Here is a 23,070-nt window from a genome sequence, read left to right as displayed (position 1 = left end):
TGGAAGGGACCTTGGAGGTCTTCTAGTCCAACCCCCTGCCTAGGCAGGAAACCCTATACCGTTTCAGACAAATGGCTATCCAACATCTTCTTAAAGACTTCCAGTGTTGGGGCATTCACAACTTCTGGAGGCAAGCTGTTCCACTGATTAATTGTTCTAACTGTCAGGAAATTTCTCCTCAGTTCTAAGTTGCTTCTCTCCTTGATTAGTTTCCACTCATTGCTTCTTGTCCTGCCCTCAGGTGCCTTGGAGAATAGTTTGACTCCCTCTTCTTTGTGGCAACCCCTGAGATATTGGAACACTGCTATCATGTCTCCCCTAGTCCTTCTTTCTCTTAAGCTAAACATACCCAGTTCCTGCAACCGTTCTTCATACGTTTTAGTCTCCAGTCCCCTAATCATCTTTGTTGCTCTTCTCTGCACTCTTTCTAGAGTCTCCACATCTTTTTTACATCGTGGCGACCAGAACTGAATGCAGTATTCCAAGTGTGGCCTTACCAAGGCATTATAAAGTGGTATTAACACTTCATGTGATCTTGATTCTATCCCTCTATTTATGCAGCCTAGAACTGTGTTGGCTTTTTGGCAGCTGCTGTACACTGCTGGCTCATATTTAAATGGTTGTCCACTAGGACTCCAAGATCCCTTTCACAGTTACTACTACTGAGCAAGGTATCATCTATACTGTACCTGTGCATTCCGTTTTTGTTGCCTAAATGTAGAACCTTACTGTGTGACATGTCTGGCCCGTGGGCCGCAAGTTGGACACCCCTGCACTAGAGGAAACTAAAGATTTTAAGCAGGAGACAAACTATACTGGTGTCAAATAATACCGGGACTTACAATATGATACAAATCATTACAACTTCAGAAATATTAAAGGAGATCTTTGAAGAATAAGTCCATAAGTTAGTAACTAGACTAGTATCAACAGTGTCAGTAACAACGCCTGCTTCTATAGGTAATCTGTGTCTAAAACATGTTAATAAAGGAAAACAGATGTGATTAGAAATTTTATCTGATAAGACAAAGTACAGCATTTGGAAGTACACATGGCAGCTCAAAAGAACAATTTAGAAAAGGACTGATAACGATCCAAGAGAATGACTTGAAAAATGCTTTCTTATTGGATCTACAAGAGGCTTGTTAAAGCATTGAAGAAATCTGTGAGATAGGATAAAGAATTGAAGAGAAGAGCAACAAAGATGATTAGGGGCTGGAGACTAAAACATATGAAGAACGGTTGCAGGAACTAGGTATGTCTAGCTTAAGAGAAAGAAGGACTAGGGGAGACACGATAGCAATGTTCCAATATCTCAGGGGTTGCCACAAAGAAGAGGGAGTCAAATTATTCTCCAAGGCACCTGAGGGTAGAACAAGAAGCAATGGGTGGAAACTAATCAAGGAGAGAAGCAACTTAGAACTGAGGAGAAACTTCCTGACAGTTAGAACAATTAATCAGTGGAACAGCTTGCCTCCAGAAGTTGTGAATGCCCCAACACTGGAAGTCTTTAAGAAGATGTTGGATAGCCATCTGTCTGAAACGGTATAGGGTTTCCTGCCTAGGCAGGGGGTTGGACTAGAAGACCTCCAAGGTCCCTTCCAACTCTGCTATTGTATTGTAAGAAATAAAATCCTACGATAATATTTGATTAAATGAAGAGTGCTAGAAGTAAAAGGAAGGAATATAAAGTTGTTTATATAATCAAAGTTAAAATTATTTTTTGTAATGTTCTAGCAACCCTCTATGAGCTTATTAATGATACCAGGGTTGAAAAGACCATTTTTAAAATGAATTTGCATAGAGCTAAGGGATGGGATATGAGAAAAAGAGACATCTGTTTATAGACATTGAATAGTTATCAAATTTGTTTATTGTGAGTAAGGTTGGAAGTCATTGATGTTTATTTATTTATTTTCTTTTTCCTTATTATACGGGTAGTCGTCGACTTACAACACTTTATTTAGTGACTATTTGAAGTTACGTCATTGAAAAAAAGTGACTTATGACAGTTTTTCACACTTATGACCATTGTAGCATCCCTATGGTCACATGATTTACATTCGGATGCTTGACAACTGATTCATATTTATGGTGGTTGCAGTGTCCCAGAGTCATTTGGTCACCTTTTGTGACCTTCTGACAAGGAAAGTCAATGCGGAAACCAGAATCACTTAACAACTGTGTTCCTAATTTAACAGCTGCAGTGATTCACTTAATAAATGTGGCAAGAAAGGTCGTAAAATGGGACAAAACTCACTTACTTATTTCTCACTTGACAACATAAATGTTTGCCTCAATTGTCATAAATTGAGGGCTACCTGCATTTTCTGTGCTTTTCTTCTTTCTTTTTATTTTTTACTCCACTTTTATTCTTACTTTCCATTCTCTTCTCTTTCTCAAGTTCAGTTTGTATATGGTTTTCCAAATGTAATTAAATTTCTTAATAAAATAATATATTTTTAATTATGCAGATTCAGGCATCATCAGGACCACATACTACTTAGATCTGAAAAACAATCCAAGCTTAGCAAACACCCAGTTGAAGGTGAAAGCTTACAATATGTTACACCACGCTGATCAAGCCAGCATCCTTGTCAACATTACTGTGAAGCAGGAGAACTTGGAAGGACCCTTGTGTTCTCCTGCTGTGTTTGTGTACGTGTCTGCAAAGAAAATGGGGGTATCTTGAGCCAAGAAAACATAGCGTAATAGAATCAATTTGAGGGTGTCTAACTTTCTGCATAGGGATGAATGTGTGGTAGATTAGGTGATTAGGAGGGCTACTATTTCTGAAGTGAGAAGTATAGGAGTTAGATTGCTAAGTGGGGAGAGTGTTTAGGATTACTTTAAGATAAATAGATCCAGGTAAATTCCCTAATCAATTAAATCAACTCCAGGAACAGGTTTTGATTGTGTAATTCAGCAAATCTGGAGGTCACACAAGTTTCATTAACTATGGGCTAATGGTTTGGAGAAATCAGAAACCAAGATACATATCTTTTGACCTCATAAACCAAAACTAAATTAGTAGCCCTGTTGGAAATCTTGAAGTATTCTCTTTTCTTTTAAAAACAGTCTTTTAAGAGAAACTTCTGAAAATCAAGGGGAGAGGAGAAAACGGATATATTTACTCCCTTCAAATCTCTTTTTCTACCTTCTTGTTGCTGTTTTTTTTAAAAAATTGTTATTAGTTTTGCTTAATTCCAGGACTCAGGTTCCAGAGACCACTGGGAGCTCCATATTCTCTCTGTCTTGCTATGATCCAGAGAATATCAACAGCAGCTTGACGTACAATATAGTCAACCAGAACCCACCTTATAGCTTCAAAATGGATGGTCCAAATCTTCAGGTGAGTCTTTGGAGTGGAACATCAGTTGCTAGGTATATATCAGGAAAGGCTTGAATATATATATTCAATATACATCCACAACAATTCATATAAGCAGTACTGAAAATCTACATTTAAATGAACAGTACATTTAGTACGAAGCTCAAAGGGGCACTGAATTCCCATTCAGGATTGTGGTGCTTTAGGGACCCTGATTGGAGCTTTGGATCTTAGTTGACTAAGGACCTCTCTCTTTTGTAGAAGATACCATAAGTTTCTCTGCCATGGGTTAATAACTAAAGGAAACCTCTGTCCTCTTTCTCCTGATCTTTCTATCCTGTGGTCTGATAGGTAAATAGCAGTTTGGACTGTGATTCAAGAAGTATGGCCACTCTTAACTTTCAATACAGAGCTGCCATTCTAGTGATTGATGAAGGAAGTCCCGCACAAACCAGTAAGTACCACATTGCTAAAAAGCACTATTTGAAGTTTGTCATTTCTGGATATTGATGAAGTCAAAGAAACCTGAAAGAATTCTAGAACATATCTCACCAAAATGTTTGGGGCCATGGTTGCATAAATAGCTATTTGAAATGTGTTGATAAAAATAAATTTAGAATGTTTGTCACTTTTGTCTGACCTGGAGAAAAGTACTACTACTATAATGGAATTTTATGCAGAAAAGCAAAGCTAACTGATATACTATTGTGCAATTTCCTGCCCTTCATATAAAACAAAAAATAAAATAAAACTTGTATCAGGGTAGTTGAAATTACAGACTAAATTGCTAAAGAATATATTTTTCCCCAAATAAGGAGAATTATTTAAGCTTGAGAAGTAAAATTTGTTTGAACTTCACATTTAGTGACTAAAAGATCATATAATTTTCTTGACAAACAGCTTCCTGTTTCCATGGTCATTGATCAGAGTCAAATGATCCCACTTTTTTTCAGTACTATTGAAAATAAATAGGGCAATTATTAGTTTGCCCAGAAGCAGTTATCAGCATATTAATGTAAAGGCATCTAAGAGCCCAAAAGAAGCAATTGAAAAACAGCAGTTGGTTGAGACTGATGGGAGCCATGCATTGGTGCCTGGAGACAATGGCTAAGTAAATTTGTGATAGGCAAACAACAGCTACATGTGATCTGGGTCCTCCCCCATAGAAAGCAGATCAACCGGAAAGGCCAGGATAGACTACCAAGATGTATGTTTGACAAATTCCTCAAAATATTAATACAATTGAAATAACAAAATTATGCCAAACGGGAAATGTTCAGAGGCTATTTAATACAACTGTGTTCTTCCTATATGTATTAGAATAATCCTTTCCCCAATGGAACATGACTATTAATTTTAGGGTACAGCACTTAAAATACATATACAAGTTGTGCAAATTTAGCACAATGGCGGTATGTAAGAGAATCAAGTTCTTGTACTAAGTTCTAACCATATCAAGCCAACATACGAATCATTCCTAAGATATGCATATTCATTCTCTATGTGTTGGTGCTTAGCTGTATGTGTCACTATAGGCCCATCTCATGGGTCTCTTGGGTGGATGCCAGAGTGGGAACGTGGCCACAGACCTCTCATTTAATGGCTGCCAGGCTCCATATCTTCCATGATCTTATTTTTATTTTTAGATTTCTTTAAAAAATCAAGGTGGTGTGGTTCAGAACAAAACACCAGCCTCAAGCATTATCTTTGTTTCCAGCAGTGTTCCTGAACTTCACTATACCCCCAGAAGCATTAGAAATGACAAATGATTTGGTAGCTAGAGCCAGTGTTTTGTTTGGCAGTATGCCCAGCTGCCCAGAAAAATAAGGACAGATGTAAGGTGAAATGGTAGAGATTGGGTAGCAGGAATTAACCTCTTTAGCTTGCCTTCCAGTAAATTGGCTTTTTCTCATAGTAGCTATTTTATGAGAATGCTTATGGCAGGTTTTCAAAATTGCAAATATATTGCGGGAGCCAAAAGATTGAGGATCTCAGGTCTACCCCCATTCATGTATAAAGTATGATTAAGGCACAAACTTTCCAGTGAAATGGTCAAAAGAGTGTCAAATTCTTCTCCATGTGACTTACATCCCAATATGTATACAGAACTACAGAGATGGCCTTGAAGAAAACATGCAGCAACCATTAGCAAAACTTGAACTTAGTCCAGGAAGGCAGAAAAGTATGCCAAGGAAACCCAAGAGTAACTGTATTTGATATAAGAGAGACAGAAGGAGAAATCTTGTCAATCTTTTGTGTTATTATAGCTTATATAAATAGAGTTCTGGTATTTCTTGTGGTTGATTCCTGACTGTGCCTTTAAGAACCGACAATAGCACTGTGAAAAGGACCTAGAAGGAGTTATCACTGGGAGATAAGCAGATGACAGTTTCTTACTCATTCTGATCCCTGTTTTCCTCTAAAAATCAAATCACCCACTTGATTGGCAAATCAGGGGTAAACCTTCAGATCTGCAGCCTTGGGTACTACTGCATTTGAGCTTTGCTTGCTGTCTGTAATTATGCAGATTAGGCAATTTAGTTACTTGCCAATTACAAAGTGCTTGCTAGAACTTTTTCATCATATAAGCTTTCTGAGTTTCTTTCTCTATCTTGCAGCCACTGTTTCTGTGCTGGTGACAGTGACACCAGTGAATGAATTCGACCCGAAGTGCTCAAAACAGGTATTCAGTGTACCAGAGAATACTGCGTATGGACACAGCATTGGCAATGTCAATGGCTCTGATCAAGACTATCCATTCAACAAGATTGAATACAGCCTAATGGATGCGGATGCTGGAGTTTTCTACATTAGTAGCCATACAGGTAGCTAATGGTGGTCCTACTTGGCAGGGCCTCCCCAGGCTTTATTTACTAAACAGCTTAAGGGTCTTCTTTCACTAATAGTTTCACCTATTGAGAATCGAATTATGTTTAGCAACTGCATGAGGAAGGCAGATTCCAAACTCTGCAAAGTATAGGCACTACTTTATATTTTAGGTCAAACAATTCCTAAAGAAGAAAATGAAACTTACAAAAAATAGTGAAAAGACAGAAAGCTCATAGGGTTTTCTAGTTTATTGGACAGAGTGTCAAATAGCTTAATTACAAAAGAAAAAAAAGAAAGAGTGAGGGAGGGAGGAAGGGAAGAAAGGAGATTCTTGACCATTGTTCATTTTTCTTTATTTCTCTCTCTGCTTTTGCCTGCCTTCCATCCTCGCTTTTCAGTTAAGTGTTTTGATATTTACTATGTATAATAAATAAGCACCACAATAAATAAATATTTTTGCTAGCTGAACTGCGTAGATATAGATACTGACAAGGAGCAGGCTGGGTCTGGATGCGGACTAAGCTGGAAATCACCCAAAACCGTTTTTTATAACATGTCACAGGTGAGCTGCATGTACTTTTGCCCCTGGATTATGAAGTACAGAAAGTGTATCATCTGGCTGTCATTCTAAAAGACCTGGAGAATGAAGCAGCCTCCGGTACTCAAAGGACAACAAGGTGTAACGTCACGATTTTCGTGCAGGTAATTTGAAAAAAAGAAGAGAGGCTACAGTATGTTGATACAGAGCATTGACAACCACCACCACCCCCGCCCCAGCTGCACCATAAATTATATCCTCCAGATCAAACAATTGATTAAGTGAGATGGCTGGAGAACTCTTGACTTGCATGCTGGATTCTCACCACACTTGGTAGCTCCTGAAACTCTGCTGAACAATTCAGCAGCGACAGATGCCAAACACCAGGTTTTGAGGATGTAATTGTTGGGGGGGGGGGGAGGAATGCGCATATGTCTATGGATATTTGAATAAAGGCAATATTAAGTCTATTAAATGCTTTGCCGTAGCCCTAAAAAAGAGAAACCGAAGAAAGGCAACGTGTTCAGCTCTAGCCTGTGTAGCAGCATGACTAAATGTCCCCCTCTAGTTTTTAAAAATGGGAGTGCACCCACTCTGTTCACTGAAAGGTTGGCCCATCATATGCTAGGAAAAGCTGAGCTTTGAACAGCCTCCTTTTCCTATGATTTACAATTACTCATCTGCTGTGTGAGTAGTGGGGGCAATATCCAAATGTATCCTGTGTTATATATTTGTTTCTTCCCACTTCTGCTCTTTAATAGGCTGTATAGTAATGTATTTCATTGGTTTTAAGTTATCACTCCTCTAAAATGTCCACTTGTTAAGGAGATTTGCAAGGAGAAACATGGCCTGTTGTCCTCCCCGTTGCTGTAAAGATGCTTATCTGTGGGTCCTTTCTGTCAGAAACCTTGAAAACAAAAATTGCAAAAAGTTATTTAAAAATAAAATAATAATAATTTTTATTCAAGTGGGAGTAGAGCGAGACCAGCTGTATAGAGCGGCCAAATTGGTGCCTTCTAGATGCATTGGACTCACTGCCCATTCTCCCTCAAACCCTAGACCAATAGCTGTGCTGTTGGGAACTGATACGTACAACGTAGGATCATCTCTAAAAGCTTTGACTTTATAGCCTGGTATTTGCATGCAACTTTTAAAACGACATACAGTATTAAATAGCAGCCCTGAAACCTGCTTCAGATCCAGAGCATTGTAATACAAGAGAAAAGCAGGGTGACCATTTTCCCTTTGATTGCTCTGCTAACAAAAATAAATTCTAAAACTTTTGCAAGGCCTGGGATGGAGCAGGTTTTCACTGAGGCCAGTGGATTGCTTTATGGGTTATGATCTTAATACTGTATATAACTTTGAGGAATGCCTGCTAGCCCACTGAATAGAGATAGTCCTCAACCTACCACCACAGTTGAGTCCAAAATGTCTTTTGCTAAGCAAGACAGTTGTAAGTGAATGTTGCTCCCTTTTACGACTTTTCTTGCCACAGATGTTAAGTGCCTCCCTGCAGCTGTTAAAGGTAGTTAAGTGAATCTGGCTTCCCCGTTGACTTTGCTTGTCAGAAAGCCGCCAAAGGTGATCACATGACCCCGGGACACTGGAGCCGTCATAAATATGAGCCAGATCTTAATTTTAATCATATGACCATGGGGATGCTGCAAACTGTTGTAAATGTGAAAAACAGTCAAAAGTCAATTTTCTCAATGCCATCGTAACTTCAAATGGTCACTCAACGGATGGTTGTAAATCAAGGAAGATATGAATTGTAATCTTATCTGGCAAATCACCAACTGCAGAAAGTCATACTTTTCCAGCCCAAAATCACTTCTCCAAGTATCTGCTTTATGCTATTTCTTTAGTCTTATTTGGTTTCTGTAGAATTACAATTATACACATGTTGCAATAGTTTAACTCCCTTTGTGGCAACAGGGGAAGCCTGAGGCCTGGAAATCTTTCTTGCTTGAAGGCTTTTTTTGGGGGGGAAAGTCTCTGATCATTGCAACAAGGGAGAAAATGTTTGGAAACCTGTGAGCTCATGAACCTTGGTATCTTTTTTATCCCCAGGATGTGAACGATCATCCTCCTAAGTGTGAAAAACCATTTTTGGTGCGTTCCATATACTCCACTCAAGCCAGAAATATAAAAATCACCGATATTGATTGTAAAGACGAAGAGAGTGGGACCAAACTGGCCTACAACATTGTTCGTGGTATGGAATGGGTCACAAATTGCCGGGACCTGTTTAAATAAATTAAAAGAGATTCGAACCAGGGTCTTCTTTTGGAAAAAGAAGGAATAAGCTGAACTTGAAACAGGGAAAAAGTTGGAGAATAGAAGCTCGCCAGTGATGGCTGTTATTGCTGCTACTGATAAAATGATTAAATAATTAAATTGCAGGAAAAGTGGATTTAGCAAGTTAGTGCTAGATAGCAATGATAGAGGGAATGTGCTAGAAATAAAGCATATTTTTTCCAGGTAGGGTTGTCGTCCAGCTGGTTCAATCCAGTTTCTGCAAAATGATTGTTAACCATTTTTGTCCCCTGAGATCTGGAAGGCTTTGCCTTTCCCCATTTTCCCTTAATTGCCCTTAATTCTCCAGTGATGGCAAGCCTTTTAGACACTGAGTGCGGAAACTGCGTGAGCGCATGCCAAAACTGTAAGGTGCATGCGTGCGAACATGTGTGCGTGCAAACATGCATGTGTGCGGACAAGCATGCATGCGTAGCAGACAGCCGAAGACCAGCTGGTTGGTGGGAGGTGGGGCATCCCAACACCGGCAGCGCAGCAAGAAGTAAGATGTTTTTCTTTTGTGAGCTTCTGTTTCATTGTTTGTAGAGAAACAGAAGCTCACAAAAGAAACACCATGGAGATCTGACCTGGGGCAATGGTGGGTGTGCCAGAAGAGGGGGTTCTCTGTGCCACCTCTGGCACGCATGCCATAGGTTCGCCATCACGGCCCTAGACTTTTTGATGATGATCTGAAATAGGGCTCCTTACCTCTGGGAATTGTAGTTCAAACTAAGCTAAATGGAGGGTGATGGAGCTTCTGTGGGAATTGCTTGTGACCCAGCAAGTGGGAGAGCACTCAGAACGAAGGAACATAAAGCAAGCAGGCTGGCAGAGATGGGGTCAATTTTTAATGTGCGGCAAAACTACCCCATCTTTTGCCTAGTGAACTGAAAAGGGACCAACTTTTTATAGGATTATGCTGCAGAGGATAGTCCATTTCCTAGCTGGAGGAAAACTGGTCTCTTCCCACATCCTAATTCTTTGGCTTAAGCCAGCAGTAACACAGCAGCTGGAACCTTTCTCTCCCACCCTCCACCCCATCTTCCAAGTTCTACTAAGGTATCTTCTTTCTCGAGCTTTTCTTCTCATCCATCATATCCCTACATTTAGAACTTATCATTTCAGACAAAATAGCTACATGAAGCCCTGGTTAAAGTTTTGGGGAGAGCACCTTGCTGAAAAATGAAAGGAAGGCTATTCTGCCATCTTCACAATTCACAGAAGGTTTTTAATGCAACAGTGTAATGGAAGCCCTGTCAATGGGAGGAGACATTTCGATGGATTTGTTTATATTTTTTTACAATGTACCCTACTGCAAGTTTAGAAGAAAAAAGATTCACGAGGCAGGTCATTAGCCATTTATCATCTTTATGTGGCGGGTGGGTGTGGGATTGTTACAGTAGTGGGATTCAATTTTTTTTACTACCGGTTCTGTGGGGCGTGGTTTGGTGGGCGTGGTGTGGCTTGGTGGGTGTGGCTTGGTGGGTGTGGCAGGGGAAGGATACTGTAAAATCTCCATTCCCACCCACTCCAGGGGGAAGGATATTGCAAAATTCCCATTTCCTCCCGATCAGCTGGGACTTGGGAGGAAGAGAATAGATGGGGGTGTGACCCTCAGAGGTGGTATTTACCGGTTCTCTGGACTACTCAAAATTTCCACCAGCAGTTCTCCAGAACTGGTCAGAACCTGCTGAATACCCACCTCTGGATTGTTACTTATTTAATGCCACTACAGTAGTTCAGAAGGCAACCAACTGGATTTTTGCTCTCCAGTACTGGTCAGCCGTAGTGGAAGGAAGGAGAGCACTAATTGGCTCAGGAGGGTCTATGATAATTCGCCATGGCCAACTCGCCATGATCAACTTGCCACAGCCAACTCACTATGGCTAACTCGCCATGGTCATTTCACCACAGGACAACTCACTGCAGGACAAGAGTTACACTAATATCAAAGAAATGGTGGAATAGAATGATCAAAGGATGCATGCAAAAGGAGGGGCAGAATAAAATGTGAATGGCAAACATTAATATATTCTTATTTATTTTAAATAAATAGAATTGTTACATTGTCCCATAGTGATTTGACCATGATGAGTTGGCTGCGACTAGTTGGCCATGGTGAGATGGCCATGGTGAGTTGGCCGCAGCAAGTTGGATGTGGCAAGTTGTCTTATTGCTGACTCAAGATGCTCCCAGTGACTTATCAGAGTCATAGGTATGAATGTGACAATGCCTACTGTGTTTTGGTGTTGGCAGAGATCTAAAATAGTGAAGATTGTGGATCAGTTAGGAATAAACGTAATACTCACTTGAAACAGCAATGCTCTTTTCTTTTCTAGGCAACGTAAATGGCCGTTTTCGCATGGTAGGACAAACTCTTTTCCCTAACACCTTTTCCTACAGACCTGATGGTATATATGATCCTCTTGTTTTTGTGCTTCTGGTGGAAGTGACAGACAGTGGCAGCTCACCTCGCTTCAGCACCACAGTCACAGTTGTTGTTAATGTGATCCCTTGGGCCACAACTGTATCTACTACCACCATAACGACTACGGTGAGCAGTCATATTTGTTTTGGGCACAGGCTTTTTCTTCCATTTGCATCACTGGAGTTTTCATACATTTTTGGTATTTGTCCCATGGACTATTTCCGCAGTCTGTGAAGTAAGTCATGAGAATGGATATTTCTCTGCCTACATTGCTTCCATAATGAAGCATTTGGATGGTTCATTGCAGAATGGCATTTAAAGATTGCTTTCTAGGTTCTGCCAATGTGAAAGCCCAGTGGATTTTCTGAGGCATTGGGGATTTAGCGCTATTTATTTTTATCCCACCACAGTGAATATATGTAGTACTCCTTCCTCCTCCTATTTTCCCCATAACAACAACCCTGTGAAGTGGGTTGGGCTGAAAAAGAGGGACTGGCCCAAATTCACTCAGCTATCTTTCATGCCCAAATTGGGATTTAAACCACAGTCTTTTTGTTACTTTATGTTACTTTTCCCCCCTCTCCATGTGATTTGGAATATGCATGTGAGAGTGAATGACTCTGAGGCTTCTACTCAACACAGTTTTACCTTGCTATTGTAAAGTATTCTGACTTAGCTACTGAGAGAATGTCAAAAACTCCTAGAGCTGGTCGCATTAATCATACTAGTTAGCTGCAGTAAATTGTAATTTGCAATAGGCATAGGGCTAAAACATCCCTGGCATTGTTGAAACACTGCCGCAGGCTGAATAAAGAATAATAGATTGAATCTGAGTTATGACGAAGAATGGTATGAAAAAAAATATCCATAAAATTCAAGAAGAATCAGCACCCAATAATTTAGCTCTTTCATGAGCTACATGAGTAGAGTTTGGTTGGGCTGAGCTTAGCATCTGATAAAACCTGTGTGTCTCTGTATACTAAATTTATACTATTATGATTTCAGACAACCCCCAAGAAGCCGATTGTTTTGCATAGAACGGTGACATATTGGGCACCAGATCCATGGTTTGTGGTGGTTCTTACACTCACTGGAATCCTCCTCTTTTCTGCCTTGGGTTTGCTGTTTTGGCAATTCTGCCAGAGGTGAATATTCAGGAAAATCATATCTGTGTTACTAGTTTGAAATCTAACATTAACTACAAATTGACTTATTGATTATGCTGACTATTAGCAACTTCTCCACGATGACTACAGTTATTAGCATCGGCTATTTCAGGATGCATATTATATTTATTAGACAGAAACCAAATATGAGCAATCCTCAACTAAGGAGCATTATATTATTTGACAAAATATACTATAAGGGGCGCGGTGGTTTAGCGGCTAAGATGCTGAGCTTCTCGATAGAAAGGTTGGCAGTTCGGCGGTTCAAATCCCTAGCATCTTGTAACGGAGTGAACTCCCATTACTTGTCCCACCTTCTGCCAACCTAGCAGTTCGAAAGCATGTAAAAATGCAAGTAGAAAAATAGGAACCAGTTTTGGTGGGAAGGTAACAGTGTTCTGTGCACCTTCAGCATTTAGTTATGCCGGCCACCTGACCACGGAGACATCTTCGGACAGCGCTGGCTCTTCGGCTTTGAAATGGAGATGAGCACCGCCCCCTAGAGTTGGGAACGACTAGCACATATGTGCAAGGGGAACCCTTACTTTTCCAAAAATATACTATAACACTTCCCCTGTCCGGAAAAGTTGATCTTTTCCAATTTATTTTATGCTCCAAGAAACTATTCCCTGATATTTCAGGCTGAAAAAAACATTATAATTTATTTCATACCATCTCAAAGCTCTGACGACATTCAAATGGGAGATGATGCCTTCTGAAAACTGACTCTGTCCTTGTTTGGCTTTCAGAAAGTCACCAAGAGATATATCTCAGCCTCTACTGCAGAACACGTAAGTGCCTCTTCTCATGGATAACTTGTAATCTTCATGCGAAAATACTATTTCTATATTTCATGTCTAATTTTGGGGACAAAGCTGTGGAATAAGCTACAGATGAAAAGTATTAATTATTTTTAATTTTAAAGTCCAACAAAGAAAAATACAATAGCATACCATCCATATCAACGCTTCCAAACATAGTCTTTTTCCCCACTGAATTTACCTGCATGACATGGCCAAAATAAGCGAGATGCAGTTTTGTGATTTTTGCCTTCTAAGGGCATGGCTGGTGTTATGTACTCCAGTACTTGTTAGTCATCTTTGCTGCCCAAGCAAGACACAGGAGCCTTCTCCAGAACCACAGCTCAAACAAGTCAACATTCTTCCTGTCTTGCTTTTTAAGGTCCAACTTTCACAACTCTAGGTAGCTGTGAAGAACACATTTGGTTGCCAGGATGATGTCCTTGCCTTTTCATATTCATCATTGCTGAATAGGAACATGACTCATGCTCATCATTGCTGTGCGAATGGGATGTTTTACTTCTGGGCTGTATCCACCAGTTTGATCGATCTGCGATCCTAGGAAAGTGAATTTTTCCACACATTCTATCTCTTCACCACCTTCAGTTTCTATTTCTATGTTTCCATTCCTTGCAGCGGTCATGAGCTTGGTCTTTTTGATGTTCAGAAAGAGACCAAAATTCTCGTTTTCTTCTTTGATTTTCTTCGTCAGATGTTCTAGCCTAGGCCTTCTTTGCTTTCTGAGTGGAGAGTTGTATCATCAGCATATTGAAGATTGTTGATGTTTCTTCCTCCAATCATTACCCTAATTTTTGATTTAGCTTCCTCGGTATCATTTTGGCATACAGGTTGAATAAGAAAGGAGAGAGAAAGCAACCTTGTCCCACTTCTTTCTCTATCTTAAATGAGCCAATCATACATGCATGCATGCATGCATACAGTCCTTGACGTATGAACACGATTGAGCCCAAAATTTATGTTGTTCAGTGAGACATTTGTTAAGTGAGTTTTTCCCTATTTGATGACCTTTCTTGCCACACTTGTTAAGTTAGTCACCTAGTTGTTACGTGAATCTGGCTTCCCCATTCAGTTTGCTTGCCAGAAGGTTGCAAAAGGTGATCACATGACCCTGGGACACTGCAACTGTTCTAAATATGAAGCAGTTGCCAAGCACCTGAATTTTGATCACATGACCACGGGGGTCCCGCAATGCGCATAAGTGTAAAAATTATTACAAGTCCCCTTTTTCAGTTTGTAACTTTGAATTATCACTAAATAATACATGGGGCTCCCCTTGAGATGCACCCGGAGACTGCAACTGGTCCAGAATGCGGCCGCGCGGGCAATCATGGGGAGAACGAGGTTCTCCCATATAACACCTCTCCTGCACGAGCTGCACTGGCTCCCTGTGGTCTACCGGGTGCGCTTCAAGGTGTTAGTTACCATCTTCAAAGCGCTCCATGGCACAGGACCTAGCTATCTGCGGGATCGCATTCTGCCCCATACATCCCTGCGACCAATTCGCTCTCACAGAGAGGGACTCCTCCGGGTGCCGTCCACCAGGCAGTGTCAGAGGGCGGCGCCCAGGAATAGGGCCTTCTCTGTGATGGGCCCAGCCCTTTGGAATGACCTCCCCCCAGATATCAGGACAACGACCGATCTCCGCTCCTTCCGCACGAAACTCAAGACCCACCTGTTCCAACTAGCCGGCCTGGCTTAACTAGAACTTTCTAACCTCCCTGGCAATTTTAATATTTTATACGTAAATTTTGGGGGTTTTAACTGTTTTAATTGTTTTAACTTATTGTTATTTATTTGAACTTGACTGTTAAATATTGGTGTTACCTCCTCCATGCCACACTTGCATTTTGATTTAATTGTACGTCGCCCCGAGTCCCTTTGCGGAGAGGGGGCGACTGATAAATCGAAATAAATAAATAAATAAATAAATGAACTATTGCAAGTTGAGGACGACCTACACATGTGCACACACACACACACACACACACACACACACACATTTATATAGACTTAAATGGCTCCTTTTGAGAAAGGTACAATTGAAAACTATTTGTCTTGCATCTACATGTTCCTTTTTGTTAGTAGGAATTCCATTCTTCTAGTCTTTGTACAGTTGTGTACAGTGGTGGCTCCCTTGTTGGTCATATAATATTTTCATTTTAATAAATTTGTGTGTCTATAAATATGTGTCTGTATTTCATGCTAGGTGTGTGGTGGCTCAGTGGCTAAGATGCTGCGCTTGTCTATCAGAAAGGTTGGCAGTTTGGTGGTTCGAATACCTAGCACCGGGTAACAGAGTGAGCTCCTGTTACTTGTCCCAGCTTCTGCCAACCTAACAATTTGAAAGCATGTACAAATGCAAGTAGAAAAATAGGAACCATCTTTGGTGGGAAGGTAACAGCGTTCTGTGCACCTTCGGCATTTAGTCATGACCATAGAGACATCTTTGGACAGCGCTGGCTCTTCGGCTTTGAAATGGAGATGAGCAGCACCCCCTAGAGTCGGGAACGACTAGCACATATGTGCGAGGGGAACCTTTACCTGTACCTTATTACATGCTGATCTTTTCATTTGATATGAGCTATTGGATATACACCATACTAACAGACTCAGTTTTTACATTAACTGGAGGAGGAAAGAAGTCTTTTGCAAAGCATGATGTGGATGGCGCTCTGTTGAATACACCCCAACAGCTGAAATTCTGTGCCAGCTTGGAAACTCTACATCAAAGGCTCTAAGAAAAATAACATTCTACCATAAGAATATTTTATGCAAATTCACTTTATTGGCTTTTTTATAATTCTGCTTCTGGCAGTCTAGAGGGAGGAACCATTTAATATGCTAAGCATCTATGCTTTATTCTTTAGTTCTGTGGTTCTCACACTTTCAGGTATTATGAACCCTTAAAATAAAATAAATGTATACGATCCCCTAGGAATTAATGGTTTCATTAATGATAGAGTTGGGCAAGAAATCAATATATTACTTCTAATAATTCAGTTTTAATATATATAGCACATGGCCTCTCAAACATTATATTATCTGACTTCCCAAACTTCATGGAATTGCTGTCCACTGTGATCATTTGGATAACAGAGAACAAAGGTCAGAGACAGTTTTCATAGTGTTCCATGTCACTTGCATAAGCCTGATCAGGTTTTTAAAAGTACTGTGATCCCCTTCTAAATTGCTTATGACTATTCAGGGTATCCTGACTCAATCTGAAACACCTTCAATCTACCCCACTAATCTCACTTGCCTCACCCGGCTATAAAGAATTCATCAGACACTATCCTCATTTCTGTGCCATTTTTATTTCTTTGCAATCTTTTCTTTTAAAAAATGATAAGAGAACAGTTTTCATACTGATGTTATTCGTTTACTGAAAATATGGACGGCTATAGTAATGAGATTTTGTGGTTGCTGAGAAATCGGTGCTGCCATTTTTTTGATAATCTGTCTGCAGCAAAAGGCCTGTGGATCACTCGATGTCCAAAGCCTACATTTCAGATTTAACAGATTAACAGAGTTGGAAGGGACCTTGTAGGTAATCTAGTTCAACCCCTCCACCCAAGCTTTCATATGGTTGTAGAAAAATTTGGAGTGGATTTGTGTGCGCTAAATATATTGGGACTGTAATTCTTACTAACCTAGCCATGGTCATGCTGTAGTCGCCATATATTTGTGGACACAAGTTGGGAGAAAACTGGAGCGGAGCATCAGTTAATTTGCAATAGAGCTCCAGGCTGTATCTTTTATGTCGGTGTTTCTCAACCTTGGTCACTTGAAGAGGTGTGGACTTCAACTTCCAGAATTCCCCAGCCAGCAAAGCAAAGTCCACATCTCTTCAATTGGTCAAAGTTGAGAAACAATGTTTTATGTCATTGGTTCTGCTAGACTTCTCTCAGGACATTAATGGAAGAGCTCTTTTTTTCATGCAATGTATCACATTCTGTAGGAGCAAAGAAGTCGGGAAAAATTACAAGGTGACAGAAGAAGCAAGGAAGCAGAAAAGGAAGGATTCCACTGACTTGCAGAGTCTGGTATGTTCTCATGGTCTAGCTTGATTTTTTTTAATATTCAAGACTTAAGCTGCTGTTTTCTCCTGCAGTTGATCAGTTGCAATCATCCTTGTGGCTATAAGTAACAAGGGAAGTATTTCATGGAGTACATAATATAGCATTAGAGTAGGCAAAATGGCACTGTCCCTTCAATGCATTTCTGTAGTACTTTCCTCTGGAGGATGTCAGGAAGTTACAAGCAGGTAAAAATGGCTATAATGTTATTTACCCTCATGAGCTGAAAATCTTAAGCATTCAGTGGTACATTGGTGCTTCACCCGAACAGGAAACACTGTAGCAGGGTTTCAAAACACCAGGATTTTCAGGTACAAAGGAATCCATATAATGCCTCAGACAGGTTCAGTCTTTTATGGGAAGGGTCTTTTCAAGGAGGATAGGTATCCCAGAAGCTCAAGATGAAAAGACCTTGGAGGGAAGCTATCAGGGATTATAGGGAGGGAGCATGTGTACATGAAGCAATAGGAGGGGAGGCATTGCCCATAACAAAATGAGGTCATGAATGAGGCTACACTACGCTATTTGAGCCAGCAACATGGAAAACACCACATTTGATGTATAGCAAGAAAAGATTGACAAAGGCTGCTCACACAGTGGGCTAGGGATAAGTTGAGAATGACATTATCTTCTTGATAAACAGTGAGGTGCCTGATGCCATGGCAAGCAGATCATATAGATGAGGCCTTTGTACTACTCTGGAAGAGTCACTAAATAATATAGGGTTAAGTTCAAGGAAGCTTTCTTTCTTCTTCCTGGGCTCCTTGCCCTTGGGAAGAGGTGATCATCATCATCCTCCCTCTCTCTCTCTCTCTCTCTCTCTCTCTCTCTCTCTCTCTCTCCCTCCCTCCCTCCCTCCCTCCCTCCCTCCCTCCCTCTCTCTTTCATTACAGGAACAGCAATTTGATGGCCGGGCTCAAGACCCCAGTAAGTTTAATCTCCAGTTGGTTTTAAATCATCTTGACCTCTAGAGCATAGCCCAATCAGTCAATAGAAAATACATAAATTCTCAATTTCCCATAAATGAGCTCTTGTATATAATTGCAAGAAAGGAAATACCAGAATTCATATTTTAGCTAAAGCTGGATTTATTTGCAAGGGGCTGAGAGCTTCTACAGAGACTGCAGAGCTTAAGCATTTGAAAACCTTTGCTACTGTATGTTGCTGGTTTTCTTACACATAATAAGGAATGATTGCCAGAGACCATACTGGATTTATGCCATTGTTATGCTCTGCAGAGGACTTAGTAATACACTACCCTAATTCCTTGCTGGGAAGTCTGACTTTAGATGAAGGACGTCCTGTCTATGCCCTTTCCCATAATTGTTAACACTGGATTGTGCTCTTTTTAAAAAAAATTCTAGAGAAAAATTATAGGTCATTGAAGAATAGGTCATTGTATTATATGGGAGTAGATGATTACATATATGTGCACATTGGTTCTCATTCAGCTCTTTGGACACTTTTATCTCTTGGTGGTCTGATGGACATTCTTTTGCCTAAGTTGTCTATCAGAAACTCTTAAATATTGTAAGTCATGCTGATGTCGTCAGTGAAGCTTTTTCTCTCCTTGTCTCACCCATTTTTTGGCTGCAGCCCACCACAAATCATTCAGATATAGTCCTGGGACAAAAAAACCCACCCCCCACTCCATCACCTCCATGTACTGGGTAGTTTTCTTGATAAACCCACATTAATGATTTTCCCTGTTTTTTTGAATTCCAGTCTCACCTGCAGCCCTTGTATTCTTTGCTGATTTGGCATTCAGGTATTAAACAGCCCAAACCTACATGGCTCTGAAACATAGACATTTTGCCAGATGATGTTACCCGCTGTAGAGCATGCAAAAAGGATGAATAATTACATGCCTATTGGCATGCCTATTGGTGGGTCTCTATGGGTTTTCTGGCTCTGTGCAATGTTACAAAGTCGAACCATTTCATATTGAGAAGTGAAATTGATAGCAACTCTGGATAAATAGTTATTTCCCCTATTTCTGTACAGCTTTTAAGTAGTTCATGACATTGTATAACATTATGGAATTCAGCCTACTCTCTATCTTAGAGCTGTGTTCTAAGATGGGCAGCTCTACAAAAATAAATAGAGCAAAAGATAGGAAGGTAAAGCAGGCAAAAAAACGAACACTATCTCTTATTTTTTGTCTCAAGTCTCTGGCCAGTATTACCTGTTTGACAGCAGCACTGGAGCACGGCGTTGGGTGTGAGCATGGAGGAAAACGAAGAGCCAGCTTTCTGGACACCAGCAACTCTTTGTTTGGTATCTGCTGCCTATGCTGATATGGTGGCACAAGAATAGCTTTCCATTAGTTACAAGTATTTTAATAATCAGAGGTTGCCACTTTCCTTTCTTCTTTTGCTATTCTGGTTTCCATGGTTGTTTCATCAGTGAAAAGTTTTTCCCACCACTTATGGCATTCCCATATCTGGAAATTCTCCATATAATGAGATGGTAACAATGGTGATGTGGTACTAGGTGAAACATCAATCACTTGACCCTCCTTCTTACAAAGCCATGTGTCTATGAGAAAGTGCTGTAATAAAGGCTCTCTAAGTGTTGCTTGAGTGCAGAAGAATTGTATTTGGACTGTAGAATCTGGTTCAAAAACAAAGGGTAACAATTGAGTTTAATATTAAATTATATCTCCGGTTAGGCCTGTCCATTTCTGTTGTAGCTCTGAAGTTTTGTGGCATTTCACAATATAGCATCATGTGCATATTTATTTCCGTCGATTTCATTTCTCTGCTGATTGTTGGGGATGCTTGAATAACTGAGAAATAATAAAAGAATTATGCAGAGCAACAACCTGTTGGGTGAGTATTCCAAAGTCAAACTCAGCAAGATGGGATACAGTAACTGTAATTTTCTAATACTTTATTCAGTGCAAGTTAGATTGTATTCATGGTGGGGCATATTTTTTCCAGGTGCTCCCTAGGTAAAGCTTCACTCATACTAGTGCTATTATAATATAATAAAGAAATTAAAAAAGAAATTAAAAAAAGCTTTCCCTGACAGATAAAGTTATCAGAAGTCAGACATGTGTAGGGCATGAAATAGCAACTTCCATACCAGCTGTGATCCAAATGCCTGCCAGATTGATCCCCTTTCTGCTTCAAGGGGATGTGTTGTATTTTAAATAGGGAAGAGAGTAGAAAGCCTTCTGAGAGCAGCTTTCTGCTCAAAACCTGGGAATTAGTACTGCAGCTTGCCACTAATTTGCAAGTAAACCTATTCTCCTTTATATCCAAAAAAAATTCTGCATACAATGGCCAATGATTGTATTTACAGCATTGTATTATTTTAAATATTTGGATATCATCTAAGTGTTGATTGTGCATGTTTTCCTAACTGTACAGTCTATAGTAACATTTATTTTTTCTTTGGTGTGCAAGAGTGGCCAGGACAAACTTGTGATGTGAAAGTGCCCCCTGCTGGAGCAGCCAATTGAAACAACTTGATGTGTTACTGGAAGTAATATAACATTATACATTAGGGATATGTAAATTCCCGAGGTTGCACAATGAAGTAATTAATTGCTTAATTAAGAGAAAATAATTAATGACAAGTAAATATGTTTATAGTTCTATAGAATTCTATAATTTCCTTTTAATAAACTATTAGTATGTTTAATTGTTAAATATATTGAAATACATAGTGGAAAAAAGAAATTAGTGAAATAGAAAGTAGAAAAAAATAAAAAAGATTGCTGTATTTGAAATAAAAGAAAGCATGGTGAAATTAAGCCAATTGTATATTTTTATTGTCAACCTGAGCAGCTGAAGCTGAAGCAAGTGAGAGAAGCTGAACAAACAATAAATGAACTCAAGAATAACAAATAAAGAAGAGCTGAAATAGGGAGTGCCTATTGGGATTATGGGTATCCAGGAAAAGTCAAAATGTCAAAATGATATTGAACTACATAATGAGGACAAGATAGAATTACCAATAATTTACTATGTGTATTGGTTGATAAGACTATAACTTAAATCCTTTCCGGAGAAAGGATATAAAGGAATAGGCACCAAAGGCACTACTACTTTTGAAAAAAATTAATAACTATCTGTATCAATTTAAAGGAACAATCTCAACAAATTATAGGTTATTATTGAAATTGGAATTAGGTAACCTCTATTAATAGCTACTATTCTTGATAGCTATCTTATGTACTAGCAGGCTCAAGGGCTCTTATCTTAAAATACCAAGTATTAAGAAGCAAATTGTAAAAGCAATTTACATTTAACTTCTACCCTTCTACTTTCAAATTTGCTTTTACATTGGTTGACAACTATTGCATATGATGCTGGATGCTGGATCCCATATAGGCCTCCGGTTAAATCTGTTAAGTTCTATGTATTTAAGATTTCCAGAAAGGAATATTCTGTGAAATTTTATTACATAGTCAATGTTTCATATATGGAATTGTGTGTAGGGTGGAAGGCCAATATAAAGCTCACATACTATTGACTTTCAGATGAGTGAAAAGCACTTTCTGGATACATGCAGGAGATGGGCTGCAATATGAATTTTACTAAAAAGATCTATAATTTAAAAATAACATTTTACTTGGATTGGTACTTCTTGTGTGAACTTACTTTCTAATACTGGTGGAACTGCTATGTTCAGAAACTCTCTCGTCATTGCCTTGGTCAAAAACAAAGTTTCTTTAATCTCATTTGATGGGCAAATATTGCATTTCTCCCTGCTTTCGCCTTGTTTAGAAAACTAACAGAAAGCCAACACCAGTTATATTTCCTTGTGATACCTTGTATTATTGTCATAGCTGAGGGTTCATTTTCCTGCTGTGACCTACTTTTTAAAAATCTGGTTAGAAGTAATGAACAATATTAAACATATTGTCCTCAATAATTAAAAGAGTTCCAAATGTCCGTAGCCTCTTTTTTTAATACTGGCCAAGAAAACTTCATGATTCTAGTACTTTGGGTTTTTCAAACAAAACAAATTCAGTAGGAGTGAAAATATATGTACAACTATGAGCAACTGTATCATTTACCTGCACCTCTCATTGCTGCAAGTTTGAACTGAAATTTGATAAATAAAAATAAAAAAGAGAAGAGAGAAATGTTCTGTTTTGTAAAAATATAAATTATCTGGTGGGTTGGGGTGTGTGCAATGGGTTCCGTTTGACCTGGATAATTTGCCATAGGACAATCACAAGTTGCCAACAGAGAAATTTAAAAAATACTTTTGTTTTTGAAAAGACCAGGCAAATGTTTGTAAATAAGTCTCGTAATGCTAACACATATATTCAGTTATTATTTATTGTAAACCCTTTAAAGCTCCGAACATTTTTTTAAAAAGTAAAATTTAAGATAATCTTAGTCAGAGGGCAGGTTTTGACAGCCGGGATAAGACAGGAATTTGTAAAACATTTAGAAGGTCTCCTGAGAGATGAACAATATGTCATCCCAGGGTTCAGAAGCTAAGCGGTGGAAAGTTAGCTTAAGAATCACTTTCCTAGGAAGGCTCAGAGGTCAATTGTTAAAAGAGCAGCCTCAAGAGGGACATACGGAATAGCAGCGAAAGGCTTTTGTGATTGGTTGGTGA

General features: G+C 39.4%; 1 protein-coding gene across 1 annotated transcript in view; it reads left to right on the top strand.

The window, feature by feature from the left end:
- CDHR4 (cadherin related family member 4) overlaps positions 1-22,410 on the top strand; it is a 34,180-nt gene extending 11,770 nt beyond the window's left edge. The window contains exons 8-19 of the mRNA XM_081946442.1: positions 2,475-2,658; positions 3,211-3,352; positions 3,683-3,785; positions 5,950-6,156; positions 6,723-6,862; positions 8,772-8,916; positions 11,336-11,550; positions 12,430-12,569; positions 13,340-13,381; positions 17,370-17,454; positions 18,381-18,414; positions 19,656-22,410. Coding sequence (XP_081802568.1) covers positions 2,475-2,658; positions 3,211-3,352; positions 3,683-3,785; positions 5,950-6,156; positions 6,723-6,862; positions 8,772-8,916; positions 11,336-11,550; positions 12,430-12,569; positions 13,340-13,381; positions 17,370-17,454; positions 18,381-18,414; positions 19,656-19,711 — 1,493 coding nt within the window. The 3' untranslated portion in view covers positions 19,712-22,410. The remainder of the gene's footprint in view (positions 1-2,474; positions 2,659-3,210; positions 3,353-3,682; positions 3,786-5,949; positions 6,157-6,722; positions 6,863-8,771; positions 8,917-11,335; positions 11,551-12,429; positions 12,570-13,339; positions 13,382-17,369; positions 17,455-18,380; positions 18,415-19,655) is intronic.
- Positions 22,411-23,070: the final 660 nt, after the last annotated feature.

This window comes from Natrix helvetica (assembly GCF_964273705.1).
Source record: "Natrix helvetica genome assembly, chromosome: 1".
NCBI lineage: Eukaryota > Metazoa > Chordata > Lepidosauria > Squamata > Natricidae > Natrix > Natrix helvetica.
This window is presented reverse-complemented; position numbering and strand designations above follow the sequence as displayed.